Consider the following 21,888-nt stretch of genomic DNA (forward strand, 5'->3'; position numbering starts at 1 on the left):
TGTATTACGTTATATAGTATTTCGTTGTCCATGGATTGAACGATTTTTAAAACTTGCTTATAACTAAAAAACCGGGGAGAGAACATTCATATGAAACTAATCTTTATTAATTCCTTATTGTAATTAATTATTATATTAATTCATTAATTCTTTCTCTTCTTTTCCTAAACTTTCATTTGAGCCTTCAAAAATTGAAAAATTGTGCCTAGCAACCGAATAATATGGATTTTTTAATTTTGCCACCTATCAATTGAGCAATATGATTATTAAGGTATTAAACAATAAGGGATTAAACAATGTGATCATTGAATTTGTTCTTTCATGTTCTACAAGGATATCGAAAAATAAACATAAGATTCTATTTTAAAAAATGGTGATTACCTTGAAATACTGTAACTTCGTTCTAAGAAGTTTTTTCACATAAAAATAAATAAAGCAAATATTTAGCAATAGCTTATTTTTAGGAAATATAAAAAGATGAATTTTTTAAAATGACATATATTTATTATCACTTCCATTCCAATATAGAAAAAATATATTTATATATATAATTTTTTTGTACAATGTCTCTAAAGTATAAAGGCTATGCATTTTTAATCGCAATAGATGTTTTAATAATTCCTTTTTCTTTTTAATAAAAATATTGTAACATTTGGTGAATATTTCACTTTGTATATATCATTATTACATCATTAATATTACATAATAAAATAATTTGGTTTATCATCTCGTGTCTCTTGTGTACCAATATTTATTACTTTGTAGTATTATACAGGTATTACGTACGTTAAATGTAAAATTATATTTTAAATTTGTTATTGCACTCTTAACGAGTCCCATAAAAATGTTAACGCTGCAATTATTTAACATTGTGTTATAGAATAGATTTTTTTATACAAATACGTTAACTACTTATGTATAATAAATACAATTAGTGCTTGTATGATTTTGTTGATGTATACAATTATCAATTAGTACTTTAAGCGATTATATGTATATCGTACAATTGCACGAAGATGATTATCGATAACCTTTCTCATAAAGGCTAATTAAAACAATTTTAACAATTTAAGTTATAAATATTCGTGACATAAATTAAATACCCTTATTCAACTCCATACATCACTCGAGTAACGCTTCTGCGAGTCCATTTTCTTGATGTAATCTGCAGCATCTGATTCTGACATTTTTCCTTTTTCCATTACAACTTTTAATAAAATATTGTGTACATCACGTGCCATATTTTTTGCATCTCTAAAATACAAACAAATATACGTATATTTCATGAATATATATCACGAGTTACTACACAATAAAAAAATGTGTACATATATATGTTGCACATATTTTTGTTAATATGATTTTATACTAACCCACACACATAGATATGCCCATTTTGTTCACCGATAACTCTCCACAATTCTTCTTTATTCTTCTCCAGTAAGTGTGTAACATATACTTTTTGAGCCTGCTCTCTACTAAATGCAGTATGTAAGATTAGAGTACCACTCTTTACGTACTCTTCAAGTTCTTTTCTGTAAAGGAAATCTTCATCTTGTTTTCTACATCCAAAATATAAAATCGTATCTCCAACTTCTTTTCCTAAAAGATTAAAAATAATACATTTATTTAAAGAAATACAGGTAAATATAGAATTAACTTTTTTTTGTATTGTATTTACCTTCCTTTCTGGCAAAATCACGTTCTTGTATAAATGCTCTGAATGGTGCTATACCAGTACCTGGACCAACCATGATTATTGGAATCGACGGTCGGGTTGGTAAACGAAACTGAGATTTTCGCACAAAAATAGGAACATAACATGGTGGATCTGAAGGATGCTTTTCCTTTAACCAACTAGTTGTTACACCTTTGTTAACTCTACCTGTAGGTGTTTTATATTCCACTACAACTGCAGTAATATGGATTGATGTTGTGTATAGCTGAAAATTAATCAAGAAATTGTTTTAGAACTCCTTAAAAAGTCTTATTTAATTATAACAATAGAAAACAAAAAATTAAGTTTACAAAAACTGTACTTTTTATATAAATTTTTATATAAAACAATCTTATTATTTTACTATGTTTAAACATTTAATGTTATGTAATATTGCTTATATTACTCAATGTTCATTTCAAATTCAAATTCAAGTTTACGCAGTAACTTGCTGCAAAATAATTCCAACACACCTTGGGAGAAGAGGAAATCGAATAATATCGACATTGCAATCTTGGTAAAAGTTCACAAAGATGATCTAAGGCAGGCTTTAAACTAGGAATGTCTTCCAAGATATGTACAATATTTCTATTTTCTTGAACTACCCATTGCTGATATGCAGCTTTGCCTTCTGCGCTGGTTAACGCCATTAATTTTAATTTTTCTTTATCGTTTGGATCACTGCAATATTCCGCTAATTCCTTAAGAACGTGGGTGCGTGGATTACTAGTAATATCTAAGTAATGTGTCAAAGCAGTTCTGTAAGAACATGGACAAGGGAATGGATGCTTCTTTGTAGATTCCTCTGTAATATGTAAAAAAATTCACATTATAAAGACACTAATATTAATTAAATTCATATTTAGTTGATTTCTAACTTACCATCTGTATTTGTAAGAGTGAACACTGTATCTAAATGTACACCACACTTTTCTCCAATTTTATTTACTAGTTCTGCATTATTTACAGGATATACTGCTAAATGATCACCAGCTTCATATCGCATTTTTGATCCCTCTATGTAAAATTCTATATGCCTACATGATCTTTCTGAAGTTGGACCATGAAGTTCACGGTTTTCGTGTACTGGAGCTAAATAAGGATTCTTTGCATCGAAAGGTCTGTAGAAATTAAATTAAGTTAGATAAATAATTTTATGATCTCGATATATTTACAAAGAGATAAATTAAACATACGCTCTTTGATTCTTAAATGAGTGAAGACGAGCTATTTCACCAGTGTAAATGCGTTCAGGTGGTATGTCAACGTGTTCAGTTAGCTTGTACTGTCTAATGCTAACATCTTCACCAGTACCTTCGATTCCAAAGAAGTCACAAACTGTTGGCCAAAACTTGTCCTTCCATGTGATGAAATCATCTTCTATACTATAATTATTTATTTTATATATTATTATTTATTATATATATAAATATATATAATATATATACAAAATTATATATATATATATATATATATATATATATATAATTTTATTTTACTTTGGGGTTATCTTGTATAAATTTATACAAGTAACCTTAACATTTGAGATATGAAACTGTTTTTGGTATCTCTATAAACTTACTTGGCATCATCATCTCCCAAACCAAGTTCGAAGACGCGCGTAGCACCAAGTTGTTCTAATCTATGATCGACATATATAGCTACCTCATTGTAATGTTCATATGTTTTATTTCCAAGACCAAATACCTGCAAAATAAAGCGAAAAGAATGATAAATAATAAATGATTATATATTTCTTAAACTTTATGCCGTAATCGACGAAAATATTTGAATACTTATCATAGAAATATGTATATATATATTACATATGTATTATATAAAATATTTTAAAATTTTATTATAATGAGACATGAATGAATATATGACAAATTTTAATAAAACACGTTTACAAAATGTAATTGTAAAAATATAAACATCGGTAGACAAATTTCTAAATATTAGTTCATGTACCTTAGACGTTGGCGCTAAAACTAACATTGAAAAGCGCCGTTGGGTAGCGCTGTTGCATCTATAATGCTTCATCATCACTTGGAAGAATTTGTCGAACTTTTTTACGTTCATTGTCAGAATGTTTTTCGAGGAATGTTTTACAATTTACTAAAAGTTCTGCTGTTATTATAACCGTAATAATGATAATAAAGAAATATTTTTTCACGATAAAGAACACTATCACACGTTAATAAATGCCATTTATATAGCTGCACACGTGACTGCTATGAAGTACTTATGTAATATTCCATTATTGTTACATAAAAACTTTATCAGAGAAGAAAGTATTGATGATACTATTTATAATATAACATAGATTATTATAATATTTAATGTAAGACTCAATGCAAATGAACAGTATAGCAGTACTCTGATCTTGTACTAATCTAATGCTATAACCATGTGAAAAGATATACAACGCCATCTAACAACACGAAAATAAGTTCTAATTTACTTTTGCTTAAAATGGCTTAATATATACTTTACATTTGTATCATATTACATTTTACTTGTTATTTTAAACTATGATTACAAATATGCACACATTTGCACGATTGTACTATAATTTTAAAAATGTATTTTTAAGATTAAATGTTATTACATATCTATATGTGATACTAAAACCATATAATTATAATTTCAACTTCAATATCAGATATAAAGTACTTACAGCATAATTTAATCCATTCAAATCAGCATCTCCATTTTTTAGCCAATCAACAAATTCCATAGCATTGTCCGTAGGATCACCCTCTCCATATGTAGCTAAGCAAAATACTGCCAAACTGTTTGGAATTGTTTTCAAGTGTATTAACTCTTCCTGTTATAATAAATTATAATTATTTAAGATCACGAATAAGTGAATAAAATAATGAAGCATCAAAGTAATTTCCCTTTTGATTTACTTAATTTATACTTGAATTCTACTACACATTATTATTGGCTTATTTATTTCATACTTGAATTTCATTATTGAATTTATGTCGATAAATTCTAATGACAATCAAATATTTAGTGGAATTGAGGTATAATTTAAATTACGTAAATTAAAATATCAATGAATATTAAGTGTGATAAAGATAACTGAATATTAAATATAAATGAAATTAATCAATTTTCTACGAAATTTAATTTAATATTCTAACTATATAATCAATTTTTATTGAAATTAATTAATCTAACAAAAGAAAATGCTACTTCTTAAATGAAACAAAGATTAAGATTAGTAGTTCGTGTTTCTGTCTTAACAAATAAATCAATACCATATCACATTCTTCAGGATCAGCCACCATGCCTTTCATTTTATATCGGATGCCTTCTTTGGCCAGTCTACCGGCAAATTCTTCACCGGTTCCAGTTTGACTACCGTAAAATACTACTAAACTTCTCCCGGAAGCCTTCAACTTTTTTATGAATGAATTTTCTGATGTTTGTACCGCAGGGAACATAGTTGGCCTGTAACAAAAAGTTTGTTACGATATTCCGCCACAGGTCCTCTATAAGAGGGAATTCGCATAATGCAGAACGTATCTCCCATGTTATATGAAAGATACTACATACTGATAGCATTGTACATACTTATAGTTATATATATGATTATATTAACAATGATTGTCATCCGAATTTTATAGATTTTTCTCTGTGAGCCGTAATAGGTTTAAATATACTATACCATGGCATTTAATTAATGCAAAACATATCATTTACACTACTAAAAAAAGTTTAGTCCATAATATTTATCTTCTTTTTAATTATTCGAAAAAATTTAATAACGCGGGTCATCTATATTCACTGTGTCAATTAATGTGTTAATGATATTAATAATAATAATTCATTATTACTGGATGGAATAGGATTTCGAGATGGCCGCGTAGTCTTCTTTGTTTCTGTGCATCAACCACCATAGTGCAGCCAATAAAAGGGCAGTGAGCAGTATGATGTCGAGGGTGTTGAAGAGTGGTTCCTCGAGAACCTCTGTCTTGTCCTCCATCTCCAGCACCGGAGAACCTGCCATTCTTATTGCCTTTGGTTGTAGCGCGCCTGCAGTCTGAAATAATACAAGAAATTGTCACATTAATTATTATAATTTAGTTAGTTGACTAATTGGCTCTATTAATATTAAACAAGTAATCAAGATTTTATTTGATATTTTATTATTCCGGGGGAATCCATACATTTTGAAATATTGACTGAAAAATTAATATTCTTTAAGATATACGATGAGTTATTAACTTTGAACAGATTAAAATAATCCATGAAATTTCTTCTAGAAAGGTGATAATGTTTCTATATGTATTCATGGATATTTGATATATTTTATGATATCTTTATAGCTAATATTTTACTATAACTGAAATTTACATATTTTGGGATCCCTTTGATTAGTAATATCGTACATGGTAATCGATTATTCTAAATTTAAAAAAGACCCATTACATCATTTAAAACATTCAATTTTATTTTATGAACTTTTTTCCTATTTTCAAATCAACTCAGAGCCACTCAATTAACATTTGCAAGACTGCGGGTTGTGCGAATCAAATAAATGTCATAGTTTAATAAATTTCATTTAACTCGTAGAGTCACTTAATAAATTGGCGTTAAAGTCAGAAAAATATAATCTTGTTTCATTCTTCGCTAATGACTGTAGTAATATACAACACGTAATAAATTTATCACTTGGATTTATTCATTCCTAGATACTGAAATTCACTGCGTAATTACTTCAAAATAGCACATAGTCAAATAAAATGATCCACTATTTAACACTTTGACTGCCACGTTGATCATACATGATGGGCCACGGTTCCTCCTGTGATGTCACGGAGGTCACCGGAGGTCATTGGTGACCGGAGCAGACCTTGAACTTCTTACAATTGTAAAAATTGTATGGAAATTGACAGTTAGGGCATTTTGAATATAACCGATAAATAGAAGATACTTTGAAATAAAAATTGCCCCACTGAACAATTAAACATTTTTATTAAAACATCAATAAAAAAAGAGAGAACAAATCTTGCATCTAACGGTGCACTGTGTTTGCATCCGTATAATAATACTTGAGGGTAATCTACAGTATACTTTGAGGGGTAATCTACGAATATTATTATAAACACACGTTAGAAAATAATCGTAAATGCTGCTTTACAATCATATAATTGAAGTTACAAGTGTGCACATACCTTACTATTATAGATACAAAGAGCAAATACTGTTTACTAATATCTTCTACACAGTTCAACAATATGTTCTGGACGTTTTGCTTACGACGAAATAACGAATCCGAATGATTTGTTGAAATAAACGGAGCCTTATTATAATATGTCGCTATTAACTGTTACCAAGATGTTACGGTGGTCAGCCTTGATCACCAATAAGATAAACGGCCCATCGGGAAGAATGTTGTCTTACATCATGAATTTATTATTTTGCCATTATATGTTTTGAATAATAAAAATATTTCCATGGCACCTTGAGCGAAATGTGATTTCGGCGTATTAAGTAATTTAGCATTTCATAATATTCTCAAATATCTGAATATCTGAATATTCATGTAAGATTTTTAATAAAAAGTGAAAAAAGAAGCATAAATATCGAACGAACGAAGTCTGATATATCTAACAGCTGGTTCGAAGCGAATGATTAACAAAATAACACGTGTGAGCGTTTTCTTGAATCCGTTCGGCTTCGGTTCTGTCGTAATCAAGATGAGTAAGCATTTTCGTATTGATGGAATTTGACAATTATAATTTTACCGAGGGCACCGTTCAACATCTAGGTCATCAATTTTTCCTGCTATCTACGTGACTGCCTGCATAAATTATATTTGTCTCGCTGTGATAAGTAATACATACCAAGGGACCACCAAGGAAAAGGGGGAAATATCAATTTTAACGAATTTCGAGTTTCACATTTTCTCGTACACTCCGGCGTATGATCTTTATCACTGGCTATATCGCATTAATTTGAATACAAATTTTTCGAGTTTTATAGTGGTTACATAATAAATTTAGGTATACAACATACTTTTCATTTTGTACAGTTTAATGTATTATAATATATTTTTCAGAATTATATGTACAAGTTGAAAATGATGTAGAATAAAGTTAAATTATTTTGGTATAATATCTATGAGGAAATATAAGATTGTGACATTACGTATTGAAAAATAAATTTTTAAAACTTGACGTCGAATAAATGAAAGGTTTTGTTCGCACAAACACGAAATGTTATTCACATAAAATTTATTTACGTATAAAAAGTAAAAATTGTGATAGTGATTGAAAGAATTATCAGATAAACTTTTGAGACATGCGAACTGAAGGAAAAACTGAAAAACCTTGAGAATAATGGCAATTTAAATTTGAAGCAAATTTACAAGGGAAAAATCATGCAAATTTACCAAAATATATCATATTAATGACTCAGCAAACGGAAGGTAAGTAGCGTAGTAATAAACTATGTATCAAGGTATCTGATAACAATATCAGACTATCGCATGATTATAACAGTTATATCATCAGTGGATCTAATGAAAATGATTTACTAAAAGTAACAATGTTACTCTTATGTTTACGATACTTTATGATGCATATAGTAAAATTTATAATAGCCAACAAATTAAAAGAACCGTATTATTAAAAATTTAAGACAAAGATTATGTAACATGGCATTAACAATTTTATTTCTATTTCAGTGCTTGTTTCGCTTCTGAGAAAGATTCCTGACGTATCTGTAATGGCAATGAACTCTTTATATCGTTATATTTAGTGATATTCTAGCATCTATATATTACGACAGATCTTTCCACAAATAACGATTTGACGAAAAAAAAATTTACCCAGTAAAGATATTTTTTGTATTTAGTATTGCATTGTATTCAGATATATTCGTGTAGTTTGCGTCAGAAATTCATTGATTCGACCTACGAACTTTTCGCGTCATAATATAGTATGATAGCAAAAATTCTTGTTGATTAGATATGTATTTGAGAAAATATGAATTTACGTAATTTAACTTTTATATCCATGTATTTCAATACCACATTCTCAACTACAGTGCCTGAAATGTCCATAAAGCCGCAATATTTTTTGGTGAAATCTTATAATTATTCCATTCTAACGAGTTTGCGTACGATACCATTTTGGAAACAAATAAAAGAGAAATACAGATCTCGATTGCGGTAACAATAGAAGTGACGTTTACAAGCACGCACACGTTAAAATGTAATTTAACAGGAAATAAAATATAAAGTTTCTATATAAAGCTACACTTATCTTTAAATAGATAAAATAGAATTTAAATAACAAGTTTGTGTCATTGCCATTTTTTCCGAATTACATCGAAAATTGATAAAATTAAATTTTGGAAATCTTTTCTAATCGATAAGCGTGTCTCGTTGCGTTATCATTTTGATAAATGAAATTATCATCTTCAATTATTTCTGTGAACGATATTAAAATCATCTCTTTTCCAATTTTTCCAAAATCATACAAGTGTGTATATAACACACTGAAGAAAAAATTACATTTTTGTTAAAATAATTTATACTTGAAATTATATTTATTAAAATGATTTACAGTTAAAAGTCTTTGCCATTGCTTTTTATGCAGGTGGAACTTGTTTTTTTATATTAAAAGTGACCTTATACAAGATAAGAACATTAATAATGATGTACATAGATAAAATATATATTCTTCCTATATCATGTTTTTTCCCAGTATCTTTATTTATGGAAATTATTTATGATATGCATACAAATTTCCCTGTGACTCAACTATTTCAACTATTTCTAATATTCTAGATCCTAAAAAATCTGGAATAATATGGAAAAGTTGCATTTATTGTAAAATTCCCAAACTATACGCTTCACTTTGTATAAATTATTTATACATTTTATATAATTTTATTTTGTCCTATCTGAATTATTTTGTTGTTTTATTTTACGTTATGTATTACAACATATCTCAAATGTTATGTAATAATTTCATAAATTTTCATGATAGCAATTCGGCAAATAAAAACTACATTCGTCAACTGAATTCGCCTATTAAAATCGTTCGAACGTAATAGTATCATTACAGTCACTTGACACAAGTAAAAATTCTATTCGTATAGATGAAAGTGACCTCGGATCACTTTATTGTTTTTCCTTGATATCGCTGAAACAATCTTAAAAAAAGAAATAATATCAAAGATTTTTATCAGATAGTAATAGATTTGTTCGGTTTATTATTTATTGATAAATGATTGTATTTAGATCAATACTGTGATGATTCGCTGTCACATGAAAGAAACTGTCGATTATATTGGATAAACGTCTTTTAGATTGTAAAGTTAATCATACTGCTTTTTGTTAAATATTTGCTTGTATAAAACTCTGAAATCGGAATATTATAACTGACTAATCATAATTTTATTTAAGATAATTTAATAAACGATAGGAAGTTGTATCGAGAGACAATATTTTTGTAATATTATCGTAACCATTTTTCAATAAGAAAATTTGGAAGATGGAAGTTTTAGACATCAGTTGTGCGCAGTTTCAATATTATTTCCAATGAGGAATTACATGTATATGCTGTCTCATACAGAGGCATGGCAGAGCTTAACTCAGCAATAATTATAGTTAATGCTTTCACTCATAATACTGTTTTAATCAGGCCACGAAAGAGCTCACTATAATGAAATAAAAATATTCATTAATTTAGTAGATAAAATTGTAAGTACTTTAAATATAAGATTAATTGAACGATGTTTAAACATAAGAATTAAATAGATTGCGAAACAAACTGGTATCAAGGTTACACATTATTTATATAATTCGACTCGACTACCATACGAAATAATCTCCCGTAGCATAAAAGAGAACTGAGAAGATTTATGACAATTGATATGTATGTGTGTGTGTAAAAACGTCGTTTCTCTAAGTATCGTCTTCCTCCAGCTGTTATTTGCAAGTCTGCAATTGAACAGTTACCGAGATATTGGCTCGCGCAATAGGTTACGTGATTCTCCCTAAAGAATAGCAGAATAGACCAATAAGACAGACATTTTTCCACTTTATTGTCTCGTTGAATGTCTTTGTTGCAGCGCTATGGTAAACGTTACAATAAAAATAAATCGTACGATAAGGATTCATTTTTAATTAGATTATCTTATCCTTCATGCGTTATTAATTCTCTTTATTTAATTACTTCATTATCTTTTTATTTCGAAACTGAAATTACTTTAATTAAGTTTTCTATTAATACGTTCTAAAAAGAGCGAATTATCTTTATTATTTATTTTATTATCTGTAAAAAAAAATTTTTATTTTAATCAAGACGACATCATTGTATATTATTTCTTTCGTTATAAATAATATATTACTTCCTTAATTTACATGAAAATTAAAATACTATCCATTTAATGCTAAGTTAATAAAAGAGTACATAAAAACGTTTTAATTTAAAACAATATTGTCTATAGTGTTTTAATAATTAAATGCGACAGACATCCTAATTTATTTACAGAGGATCAATTCCGTAAAAACAGCAATAAAGTGTAACAATATAAAGAAGAAAATTAATAATCTCGTCGAAACGCAATAACTAAAATTATTATCAATTATTAAATATCAGTTAAAGTTTCAAATTTAAAACCATAATTGGAGTACTATTATCAGAAATTAAACGAATAAAAAAATTGAAAGCTTCAAAATGGTTAACTAGTTATATATAAAGACCGAGCATATCACAGCATCACTTATTTCTACCATTTCAATTTTTTGCAAAGTTTTTTGTTTTGACTTCAACACTGTTGTACAATTTTTTATTATAACATAAAATTAATAGTAATAAATATCAGTTGATGTATGCCGTTAATGAAAAACGACTCTAAAAGCATCTGCTAGTGCTTAAAAAAGTATTTTCATACTGTTTGTCAATACTAATAAACACCAAACGCATGTGAGAACATTTAATAAAAATCACCATACGCTAGTATAAAGTAGATGATTAGAAATATTTGTTGTAAAATATGGTTAATGTAGTTAATATAAAATATTAAGAAAGGAAATCATGAAATATTTCTTTTCAATTATATTGCAAATATTTAATTGTAATATACTTCTTGTTGGATCTAATAATAATAATACATAGTAATAATAATGGCAATAATAATAATAGTTGCTTATCTTCTTTCTGTTATTGCGAACTTATGTAGTGGGCACAAAAATTTTTCTCATTTTACACTTCTATATTCTAATTACAATCATCCTTAGGTCTATTTACTTAAATAGAAAGCTTCGATATAAATAAATATAAAAATAATGTAGGTCTACAAGTAAGCTTAAAGATAATCTCAAGCTTACTATGTGTACTTTTCGTTATTAATTCGTGTTTATCATAACAATAAATAAGGAAGCTTATCATATTTCGAAATGAACTTTTAAGTGGTTGATGTTTCCAAATTCATAACATTTTTTATTTTGCCTAATAAAATGTTTGTAAAATCTTAATTCAACTGAAAAAGATTTTTCAACTCGATTGAATAAAGTTATGGTTATATTCCCATGATAATAGATTCTCGATCTAAACTGTTAGCACTTAGCATACTAAAGAAGTTTTCTCTGTATCTCACGCGCACTCAATGCTTCTCATTCTAACCTTAAAACTCATCCAGAAGCAAGCAAGCTATAGAAAAAAAGATAATCGTTAATTTCACGAGAGATCGTTTGCGAAGTTAGGTCGTTCAAATAGCTATAGAGATAACTAGACTACGGATTTTTATACAAATTTATATATATATATATATATATTTTCTCCTTTTTCTTCTTTTTTTTTTAGTACGAGGAAAGAATCTAGGGATTTGTTGCATTTATGAAAAGATTATGACAGATTTACGCATTTAATCCGTTTTTGCGTCATTAAATTTTGCATAAGTATATAAAAATTGACTGCCAGGATATAACATTTCAAATTAAAGCTAACTAAATGAGCACGAAAATAGTAAATACACGATGTTCATGCGCTTACCGGTAAATCCATGCTTCCAAAAGACGTCACGATGCCTCGTATCGATAAATAGGAGAAGTTATCAAACTAGAGCGAGTTCTCAACGCGACGATCATACACGGCCCGTTTCGGGACGACACAACATGCTCACGCCACAACGGACACGTAACTACCAGCACGTTCGAGACACGCTGGACTGATGCACAAGCAGAACGAAACGGAAAATCAGCGAGTCATTGTCGACCGAGCTTGTGTTTGTAGAATGTATATGTATCTACAGAGTGTCCCTCGCAATTGGAATTATTTATTATCGTATGGTACATATATGATACATATATTATCGAGCATGTCTAATGCGCATAAATATTTAAACATTCGCAAATTATTGTAAAGACATAAAATATATTTCAAATAAATCACGTTAATCTATTTTTCTATTTTTTTCTGTCTATTTTTTAAATTAATTAAATTAATTTTAATTCTAATTTTCTTTGATCTTATTTCAGTTAATCATACACAGTTACTAAATATTGATAAAAATAAGTTGATATTAATTAGTATAAATAAAAAAAGAATAATTAATATGGATAAAAAATACTTCTACGGAAGCAAAAAATATCAATTTTTTTTAAATAGCTTCAAATATCCAAATATTTACATATGCAGTCTTATCTATAACTGCTTCGAGCACAGTGTTGTTGTATCGGTCTTATCTCTGCTTTGTTTTGTATAGTTATACTTTCAGTGTAAATATTATATAGTAATGACATTGTTGTATTAGCACCGAATGCGTTAAAGACATTATTTACTCCAATTGACTGAAACACCCTGTACAGTATTTGTACACGAATCTGCGTGAAGTAGCACATTGGGTACATACACAGCGACACAATACGTATGTATGTACTTACATTTCCGTATTATATACACTTTAATAATGTTCGATCATAACACGTTCGTGCAACTGATTGCTATTCTGTTGTCGTCGTTTTCTTCACATAATACTTAAATTTCTCGTCATAAGGCTCGCATGGTTTAAATCGAGTTCGTTTGAAAACGCTTACATAACGTGCGTGGAAATGTTATCGATAGACTAGACGATTCGTTTGCTTGCTGCATGACAGCAGATTTTTCCCCGTTTCCCCAAAACGTTCCGCCCTTTTATTTCCAACAGGTCCACTGCCCTTTGAAATTCTCCCAAAATAAGATTCTTATTGAATAATTTTTTAACTGTTATTTAAAAATGAAGCTGCGGTTTTTTAGGTTAGTTAAGTTGGAATAAGTATGAAAACTCTATGTTCGATCTTAAGATTGGAAACGCCAAATGATATTAGCGAAATAGAAATATACTTTGGTAAATATTGTTCAACAACTTTCGAATATAAAGAAAGCTTTCTCGTCAAGCAACGATATAAAGTGAGTCAACGATATATAAAAATAATGCACATACATCAATGTATAATGTGATATGCAATATGTATAATATACCATTGTTTTATATTATGTTCGTTGATAACATATTTGGCCGAGAAGGAAAATTTTAATTATATATCTAAAATATGCAATTACATTGATATTTGTTTCTGAGAACGCGATGTTTAAGCGAATTTATCTACTAACCTTCGTCGACTACACGTATATTGTTACATTGTGTAATTCATGATAAAATACTTAACAAATGTTCTGTGTTTTCTGATTAATTTTCTGCTTTTAAATAAGAACATTATTAAATATCAATTAACAGTTGATTTAGTATTTTATAATTAATTAATAGATTAAAGCGGAATTGTTCCATTCCAATTTCATTGATATCATCAATTCAATTCTGCAAACTGTATCATTTGTATGACAAAGAAATGATCTACCAAATCAATCTCAATGACATTACTACAAAGAAAATCATGCAGTAATGTAACTCAAATCTAAATGTATAAAATAAAAAAACATAACTAAAATTGATAAAATAAAAGTTATTATGAAATATATATAAATATAAAATTTGTATGCATCGAGCAACCTAACCTAAATATAAAACAAATAGAATTCCTCGAATGACAATTAATCGAGCATTATGGTGATAATGCATGTATGTATTTGTAAATTTTTGTATAACTTATCGAGCTCGTGACGAAGAAATAGAAAGTTGAGGTACCAGTATTTTACGAAAGTATTAACGCGGTAAAAATCCAACAACATAAACGAACAACATGCATAAATTTATCTCACCGGAGAAAGTGAAAGGTAACAAGAAAACTGAATCGTTTTCGTTGTAAAAATTTCACTGGTAAATATAGTTTGATGTTCCATTATATGACGCTCGGTAGCAACTATTAATACAACAAGCTCTATCTAAAATTATAGGAATAATTTCCTGGATTATTAAGTGATAACTCGACTTTATTCAATCCTTATCATTGATCGTTATGTATCCCAAGGAAGAAGTATGTACTCCCTCTTTCGCCTTATTCATGGTTAAAGTATATAGGATGTTTTATTTATTTGTGTTAGTATTTTCCTATTTTTAGACGTGAGTTATCATGTTTTTCTTAATTTATCTTTCCAGTTACTTATTATTTGATCGTCTGCATTTATATTAATATTATTTATTATTATTCATATCAATAAGCAACCGTTTAATTAATATTCGTCAAATGATTTATACACTACATGAAATCAAAGGATGAAACAAATAAAGAAGATAATTCGTAATCAACTTGCAATAATGTTGATTATTTATGACCTACGTAACATGTTACTTTAATCCGGTTTGCGTACAGAATTCGATACGTATGCAACGCAAGTCATTACAACAGCGATTGTCATCTGTGTCATCCAACATTAGAATCGATTAACTACGAACGACTGAACAGTGAACATTTTGATAGAATTAATACGACTGAACATTGACCTTCTTCATAGCAAAGGTCATTCGAAGATTGTTCAATCGAGATTCTTTAACTAGTAATGAACTACGACTATGATCTGGCAAAGGATGACTTTGACATACAGTAGCGGACAAAAGTTTAAGACGATGATTTGTAAACCGGATTACAAACATCTTATACGCATATTGTTCTTCTATTCGGTTTGTCTCTTTGGAATAACGTAGCTGTATGTTTGACCTTCGTAACCTCAGACAGTCAGTTGTTAAATACAAACAATGTAGGAGTTACAACAGTTAGTTACCGCCTAGCACTTGGAAACAGTGGACATTAGTTTAAGACGATCTGTGTAAAACGTGAGTACGAGTACAGTTTTTGAACATTTTGATTCTGGAATGTCAAAATCATTGTTTAGTGTACCTTTTATTGCTTAAAATTCATTTAGGTAGGAACAGACTATGGGTAAATCAAAGAATTTACTTGAAAACGAAAGGGAACAAATCGTAAGGCTGCGAAAGCAAAGTAAAACCTTCACCGAAATAGCAAATATAGTGAACAGGTCAGAAACAGCTTGTAAACAAGCTTGGTATAAATGTTTAAAGACAGGCATGTATTGCGATCAACCGAAAAACGGAAGACCACGGAAAACAACACCGAAAATGGATCGCCGGATTCATCGATTGAGCGAAAAGGATCGTTTTCGTAGTGCAAATAATATTGCTGCGGAGATAAACTATGAAAACGATACACAAATTAGTGCTAGAACTGTTAGGAGAAGATTAGAAGACTTTAACTTAAGAGGACGAAAACCCCAAAAGAAACCACTGCTGAGTTCTAGGAATCGAAAAAGACGACTTGCATTTGCTAAAGCTCATAAGCATTGGACAAGTGAAGATTGGCAAAAGGTATTGTTTTCTGACGAATCGAAATTCAATCGCGTCTGTTCTGACGGGATACGGTACGTTAGACGTCGAATTGGCGAAAGTTTGAAAACACAGTGCGTTTTAAAAACTCTTAAACATGGTGGTGGCAACGTTATGGTGTGGGCGTGTTTTTCTCGAAGCGGCCCTGGTCCGATATGTCGTATCAATGGAATTATGGACCGTATTCAATACAAGGACATACTCAAGAACACAATGTTACCTTTTGCACGCAACAATATGAGTGATGATTTTATTTTTCAAAATGATAATGATCCGAAGCACACGGCTCGGGTTGTGAAACAGTTTTTTCAAGAAGAAAATATCACCGTGCTGCCGTGGCCGTCGCAATCACCAGACATTAACCCAATCGAGAATTTGTGAAGCATCATAAAAAAGACAGTACAAGGTTATAAACCGAAAAATTTAAATGAACTTTACTCTACGATTGAAACAGCCTGGAATAATATTACGGTAGATTAATATAAAAAATTAATAGATTCTATGCCAAGAAGATGTACCGAAGGGATAAGAAATAACGGATATTGAACAAAATATTGAATTTAAACAAAAATTGTGTATATTTTTTAACCAAAAATTAATATTTTTTGTATAGTCTTAAACTTTTGACCGACGAAATATTATACAGATTTCGTTCCTTTTTTATAACTTAGCTATTGAGCAAAATATCAAAATGAAATTTTTTTTCTAAGTGTACAAACAAATGTACAATTAGTTAATACCAAAAGTAGAACACCGTATTTATATTTTTTATGGAAAGTAAATCAATTATTTATTTCTTCCATTTCGTCTTAAACTTTTGTCCGCTACTGTACTTACATAATACGTGTGATATAAATGTAAGATAGCGAATGTCTTCTCGACATTGTTTCTTCAAAGTATAAGTACAACTATAACGCGAATTCAATAAAATTCACAGGATCCGAATTTAAGTCTAACAGAGAAGTTATAATCGTAACTCTTTTGAAAATTTTAGCACTTATCTATTTTAATACGACTACGTTGCTGTAATGAATAGAGCTAGATTGCCATATTTTGTTAAAAATGTTTTTGCTTTATATTTAGAAGAGATGGATGATTATTTGGCTATTATAAAAGAAGATCGCGAATTAAAACAGATTGGAAAATCCTAAGTTATGAAATATATTCGATATTGAAGCTTTATTGTATCAATATTTGAAAGTATCTGTTTAGGCTATAGTGAAAAATTGATAAGCAGTATTCTAAGTTCCAAAATCATTATAGCAATTTTAGACAATTTTATTGATTGTTAATTACTAGATGCAGTTGTTAAGTATATATAATAAGCGTTTTATAAGTGGATATGTAATTTTTTTACATTAATACACACTTTACTAATGTATATAGCTTCCTGAACAACATTTATTTCATAGTTTTATTTGTTTATATCATATATGATTTCATTTTTTTTCTTTCACTGTAAAACTATAACTATAAAGTTTTAATCAACATTTTTTTTAAATGATTTATTATTTGATTAATTGCTTGATTTCATCTATAGAAATTTCAATGGTTCACTGTTATTCACTACCTAATGTCAATAAGACAGTAGTAAGATTTTACTATCACTTAAATGACATTGTATTATTCAACATGAACCGTGGTTGTAAATAAAAACTAGATAATTGCAAGGTGAAAAAATTTCTCATTATGTTTCATCATGCTTATATAAATATATAATGTACTCTCTGAAAGCATATTTCGAATATCATCCTAAATCGCAGATTAAGTGAAAAATTGCGTTGGCCTATTACGTGAGATGAATTACGTTCGTAGAAAACATTAACGTCATGGTAATACCTTTCCCTAAATGCATTGTCTCTTTTCGTATTGTAACTTCATATTATGATTGTTTTTGATATTATTATTAGATTGTTAACCGCGGCGAATTTTTGTTTACTAATACGTACATATTCTGTTTATGTAACATATATTCTACATATTACTTTTACGCCATGATGTAATATTTTTTCACCGAATAACGATTATTCTCAATGTCATTTTAAGATTCATTTACAACCGTTTTCAAAAATAATATATTACTGGATTGCAATCTTTTTAATTGTTCTAAAGATATAATATCTTTATCTAAATACACAATTGTGAAAAACATATACTTCGTATCCTGTTGCAAATATACTATATGTATAACATATCGTATAGAATACATATATACATTTACATAAATATACATATAATTCCAGGAAAATTAGACGTATTTGTACGTATAACTTATATATACTTTACGAATGAGAATCGCTCAAATTCCCTAAAATTCGTCATTGTCAAGTTATAAAATATCTATCATAATTATATGTATTGATAGATAAAATTATCTATTACTTATGGAATAATAATCTGTACTGTACGTAAATCTTTTACGAGGTATATTTTTGCAGTAAATTTCACCACTTATCATAGTTGTGTCATTACAATGCTAATAAAACCCTCAAAAACCTCGCATGGCATATATGATATACATAGTTGTAAAAGTTTTTCATAGTTAATGTTCAAACGATTTTTTCAGTCACTGTATACAATAAGGAAAAATCGAAGCAATATTCATTTATATATATTTGCCATTGATTATGAGTGATGTACCAATTCCATATGTTTCAGAATTATGTCAAGACATTTAGATAGAGATATTAGACGTACAGGTGGTTATGATGAATAAATATTTAACGGAAATATCATTAAAGCATATAACCGTTAATTTTTTTAATCTACGTTGTCATTCTTTATATATGAAATTGTATTTTATTTATATAATTCATAATAAAATATATAATTTACAGTAATATAAATACAAATATACTATTTTCTGCAACAAGATAAGCTAGTCTATGCGAATACTTTTAATCGTGACCGAGTATATTATAAATATTACTATACTGTATTGTGAAATTTCAAGAATTATGGAAAATCCGCGTTAAAACTAAATAGTGATATCGAGTCTTAATTTTAACTTAATATCTTTCAATTTTAAGAAATCAAATTTCCTTTTTTCGAAAATGAAAATTTTTTCCCCATTGATACATTTCTATGTAGTAAAAATTATATAATATTATTTGTAGAAACGTTTGTGTATCGTATATTTTTATTATAATATAGCAAAAATCACGGACGAAATATTATAAGAATTTTACGTACAAAACCTAACTTGTCATGTTGATACAGAATAAACAGCGTCGGCAAAACAGTAAGTACAGTAAGTAAATATTGCTTACCAAAAACAGAAACATCCTATACATCAACTGTCATAAAACTGTTTTATAAGCAGTTTTTGAAACTCATTTCAATATATGCTTATGCCTTCTATCTACTTTGTTATTACAACGCATGACGCACGTAAATTTGAAATGCATACAGTCATAAAAGTCTACATACACCTAAATCTTTTGTACTGTCCTACCGAAAAAATTAAAAACATACTTTGTTCACTATTATCTATAATTACGTATCAATACAAATTACCCTTAATGAGTTTCTTGAAAAAACGACAAAAATTAAAATGATTCACAGAAAAATTTTGCGATAAGATTACATCATAAATCACAAAACCTTTAATGTAATGTTTGAATAAATCAGATTTTATAGTATTGTGAATTTAAATTTTTCCTTAACTATAGAAGTTAGTTTAAAGTAACTGGAATTTTGATTATTGAAATTTTATGAATCTAAAGAGATAGAATGATATAATATTGTACTATAAGAAGTAACTCAAAAACAAAAATGTATATTATTTATTTCGATTATACCGAAAATATACTTTATACTCTTGATAAAGTGAATAGAGGCATGAAAAGAGCAAAATCATTTTTTAAATATCTTAAACAAATAATACTGTTTTAAGAAATTTATATCTGACTGATGTGATAACGCTATCGATTACTGATTATACAACAAAATCGCAGATTATAAAATATATGTATTAAGATAATATGTATAACATTATAACATATGTTGTATTTTCAATTTTTAATTTACAATATAGAGTCACTATAGTGTTATCAATAAAAAGTTATGAATAGTGAACAATTATATAGCTAATTTTAATAGAACAAATAAAAAATTACCATATATCAAGTGAAAAATTATAACAAAAATATGAAATAATAACGAACTAGTTGTTTGATAAATGATACATGCAGACTACCTGTATAGTGATATTTGTGTTAGTTCGACTTCTAGGAATTGAATTCATTACATGTTAAATTCCTCCATTTTCGTTGAGTACATTACGAGTTGTTTGTTAATCCCAGATGCGTATTGATTTTTATTGTGCATAAACATTATTCTTTAAAATTCTCCACAAATAAAAATCTAGTGCCGCAGAAATTCGCGAACTCGAAGCTCAAACAATTGCAGTGCATTTCAAAATGTGGAAAAATCGATCCATTCTAATATTCATAACATTTTTTCCTCATTTTTCCTCGTAGAATAAATTTGTATTGTTTCATGAAAAAATAAGAACTTTTGGTAATAAAAAATTATTTAATTTTACAGAAATCAATGTAGGAAATAAGTTTCTGAACACAATTTATGAAAATGCATAAAATAAATATTATAATAAATATAAATATTTCATTCATAATTACTTGTAACAAAACGAATATTTAACTCCAAACATTTTTATATATAACTTGATCAATTTAATAATAAATAATTAGAAGTAACGATTAAAATTAAATAGAGTTAATAATTAAAACAACATATTCGTACACAAATACATATAGTAATGATAGAAATAACATATACATTTTCAAGAATTAACTAAAATTATATCAATGACTATACATCTTATTGATAACTGATTTTTATTTCATGAAGATATATATGTATACTTACAAATAAGGAGAATATACTACTTTATTCATAAAAGAAAATCAAGAAGCAATGCCGAGAAACTACCGTTATTACATTCCACGAACATTTTTTTTACACATTTCCTCGATCGATGATCTTCACGCACGTATATACAATGTATACGAGTCTAGTAACTACCACCTGTTGGAATGCAACATAACACTTACCTGAGGAATTGAGTTCGAACGGAGAAGATTTTAATTGAGAATTTCTATCCGATCTCTTTCAGGGAAGGTACGCAATGACCATGTGATGACACTTTTTTGTCAATTCGGTACTTCGCTTGATCCGTTACACTCGCGGAAAAACAATTCTAATTGCACTGAATTCACCACTGATCGAAATTCATATACGTGCAGACGTGCGCGTGCCAGACACGTCGACATCGAACACATGAAGCGATTTCTTTCGTCTAATATTATCGCCAACTCTATCTATCGAGTCTATCAGTA

General features: G+C 28.4%; 1 protein-coding gene across 3 annotated transcripts; it reads right to left on the reverse strand.

Moving 5' to 3' along the window:
• Positions 1-733: 733 nt before the first annotated feature.
• Positions 734-21,880, reverse strand: LOC132914940 (NADPH--cytochrome P450 reductase). Of its 3 annotated transcripts, none has more exons than XM_060974470.1 (11): positions 21,604-21,880; positions 5,569-5,774; positions 4,990-5,182; positions 4,398-4,547; positions 3,300-3,424; positions 2,914-3,102; positions 2,600-2,838; positions 2,191-2,522; positions 1,682-1,943; positions 1,374-1,602; positions 734-1,254 (listed from the first exon to the last, which is right to left on the reverse strand). In XM_060974470.1, the coding sequence occupies exons 2-11, from the start codon at positions 5,739-5,741 to the stop codon at positions 1,110-1,112; spliced, it is 2,037 nt and encodes a 678-aa protein (XP_060830453.1). In that variant the 5' UTR covers positions 5,742-5,774; positions 21,604-21,880; the 3' UTR covers positions 734-1,109. The 3 variants fall into 3 exon arrangements, with proteins under 3 accessions (XP_060830453.1, XP_060830452.1, XP_060830454.1); XM_060974469.1 differs by lacking the exon at positions 21,604-21,880 and adding an exon at positions 12,745-12,913; XM_060974471.1 differs by lacking the exons at positions 4,398-4,547; positions 4,990-5,182; positions 5,569-5,774; positions 21,604-21,880 and adding an exon at positions 3,689-3,814.
• Positions 21,881-21,888: the final 8 nt, after the last annotated feature.

Source organism: Bombus pascuorum, chromosome 15, assembly GCF_905332965.1.
Source record: "Bombus pascuorum chromosome 15, iyBomPasc1.1, whole genome shotgun sequence".
Taxonomy (NCBI): domain Eukaryota; kingdom Metazoa; phylum Arthropoda; class Insecta; order Hymenoptera; family Apidae; genus Bombus; species Bombus pascuorum.

Excerpts from the sequence above, each read along its gene's own strand:
- LOC132914940 (XM_060974469.1), bottom strand. Across the intron at positions 1,944-2,190 it reads CGATTTCCTCTTCTCCCAAG|CTATACACAACATCAATCCA; the intron begins GTGTGTTGGAAT and ends ATTAATTTTCAG. Across the intron at positions 1,603-1,681 it reads TGATTTTGCCAGAAAGGAAG|GAAAAGAAGTTGGAGATACG; the intron begins GTAAATACAATA and ends TTAATCTTTTAG.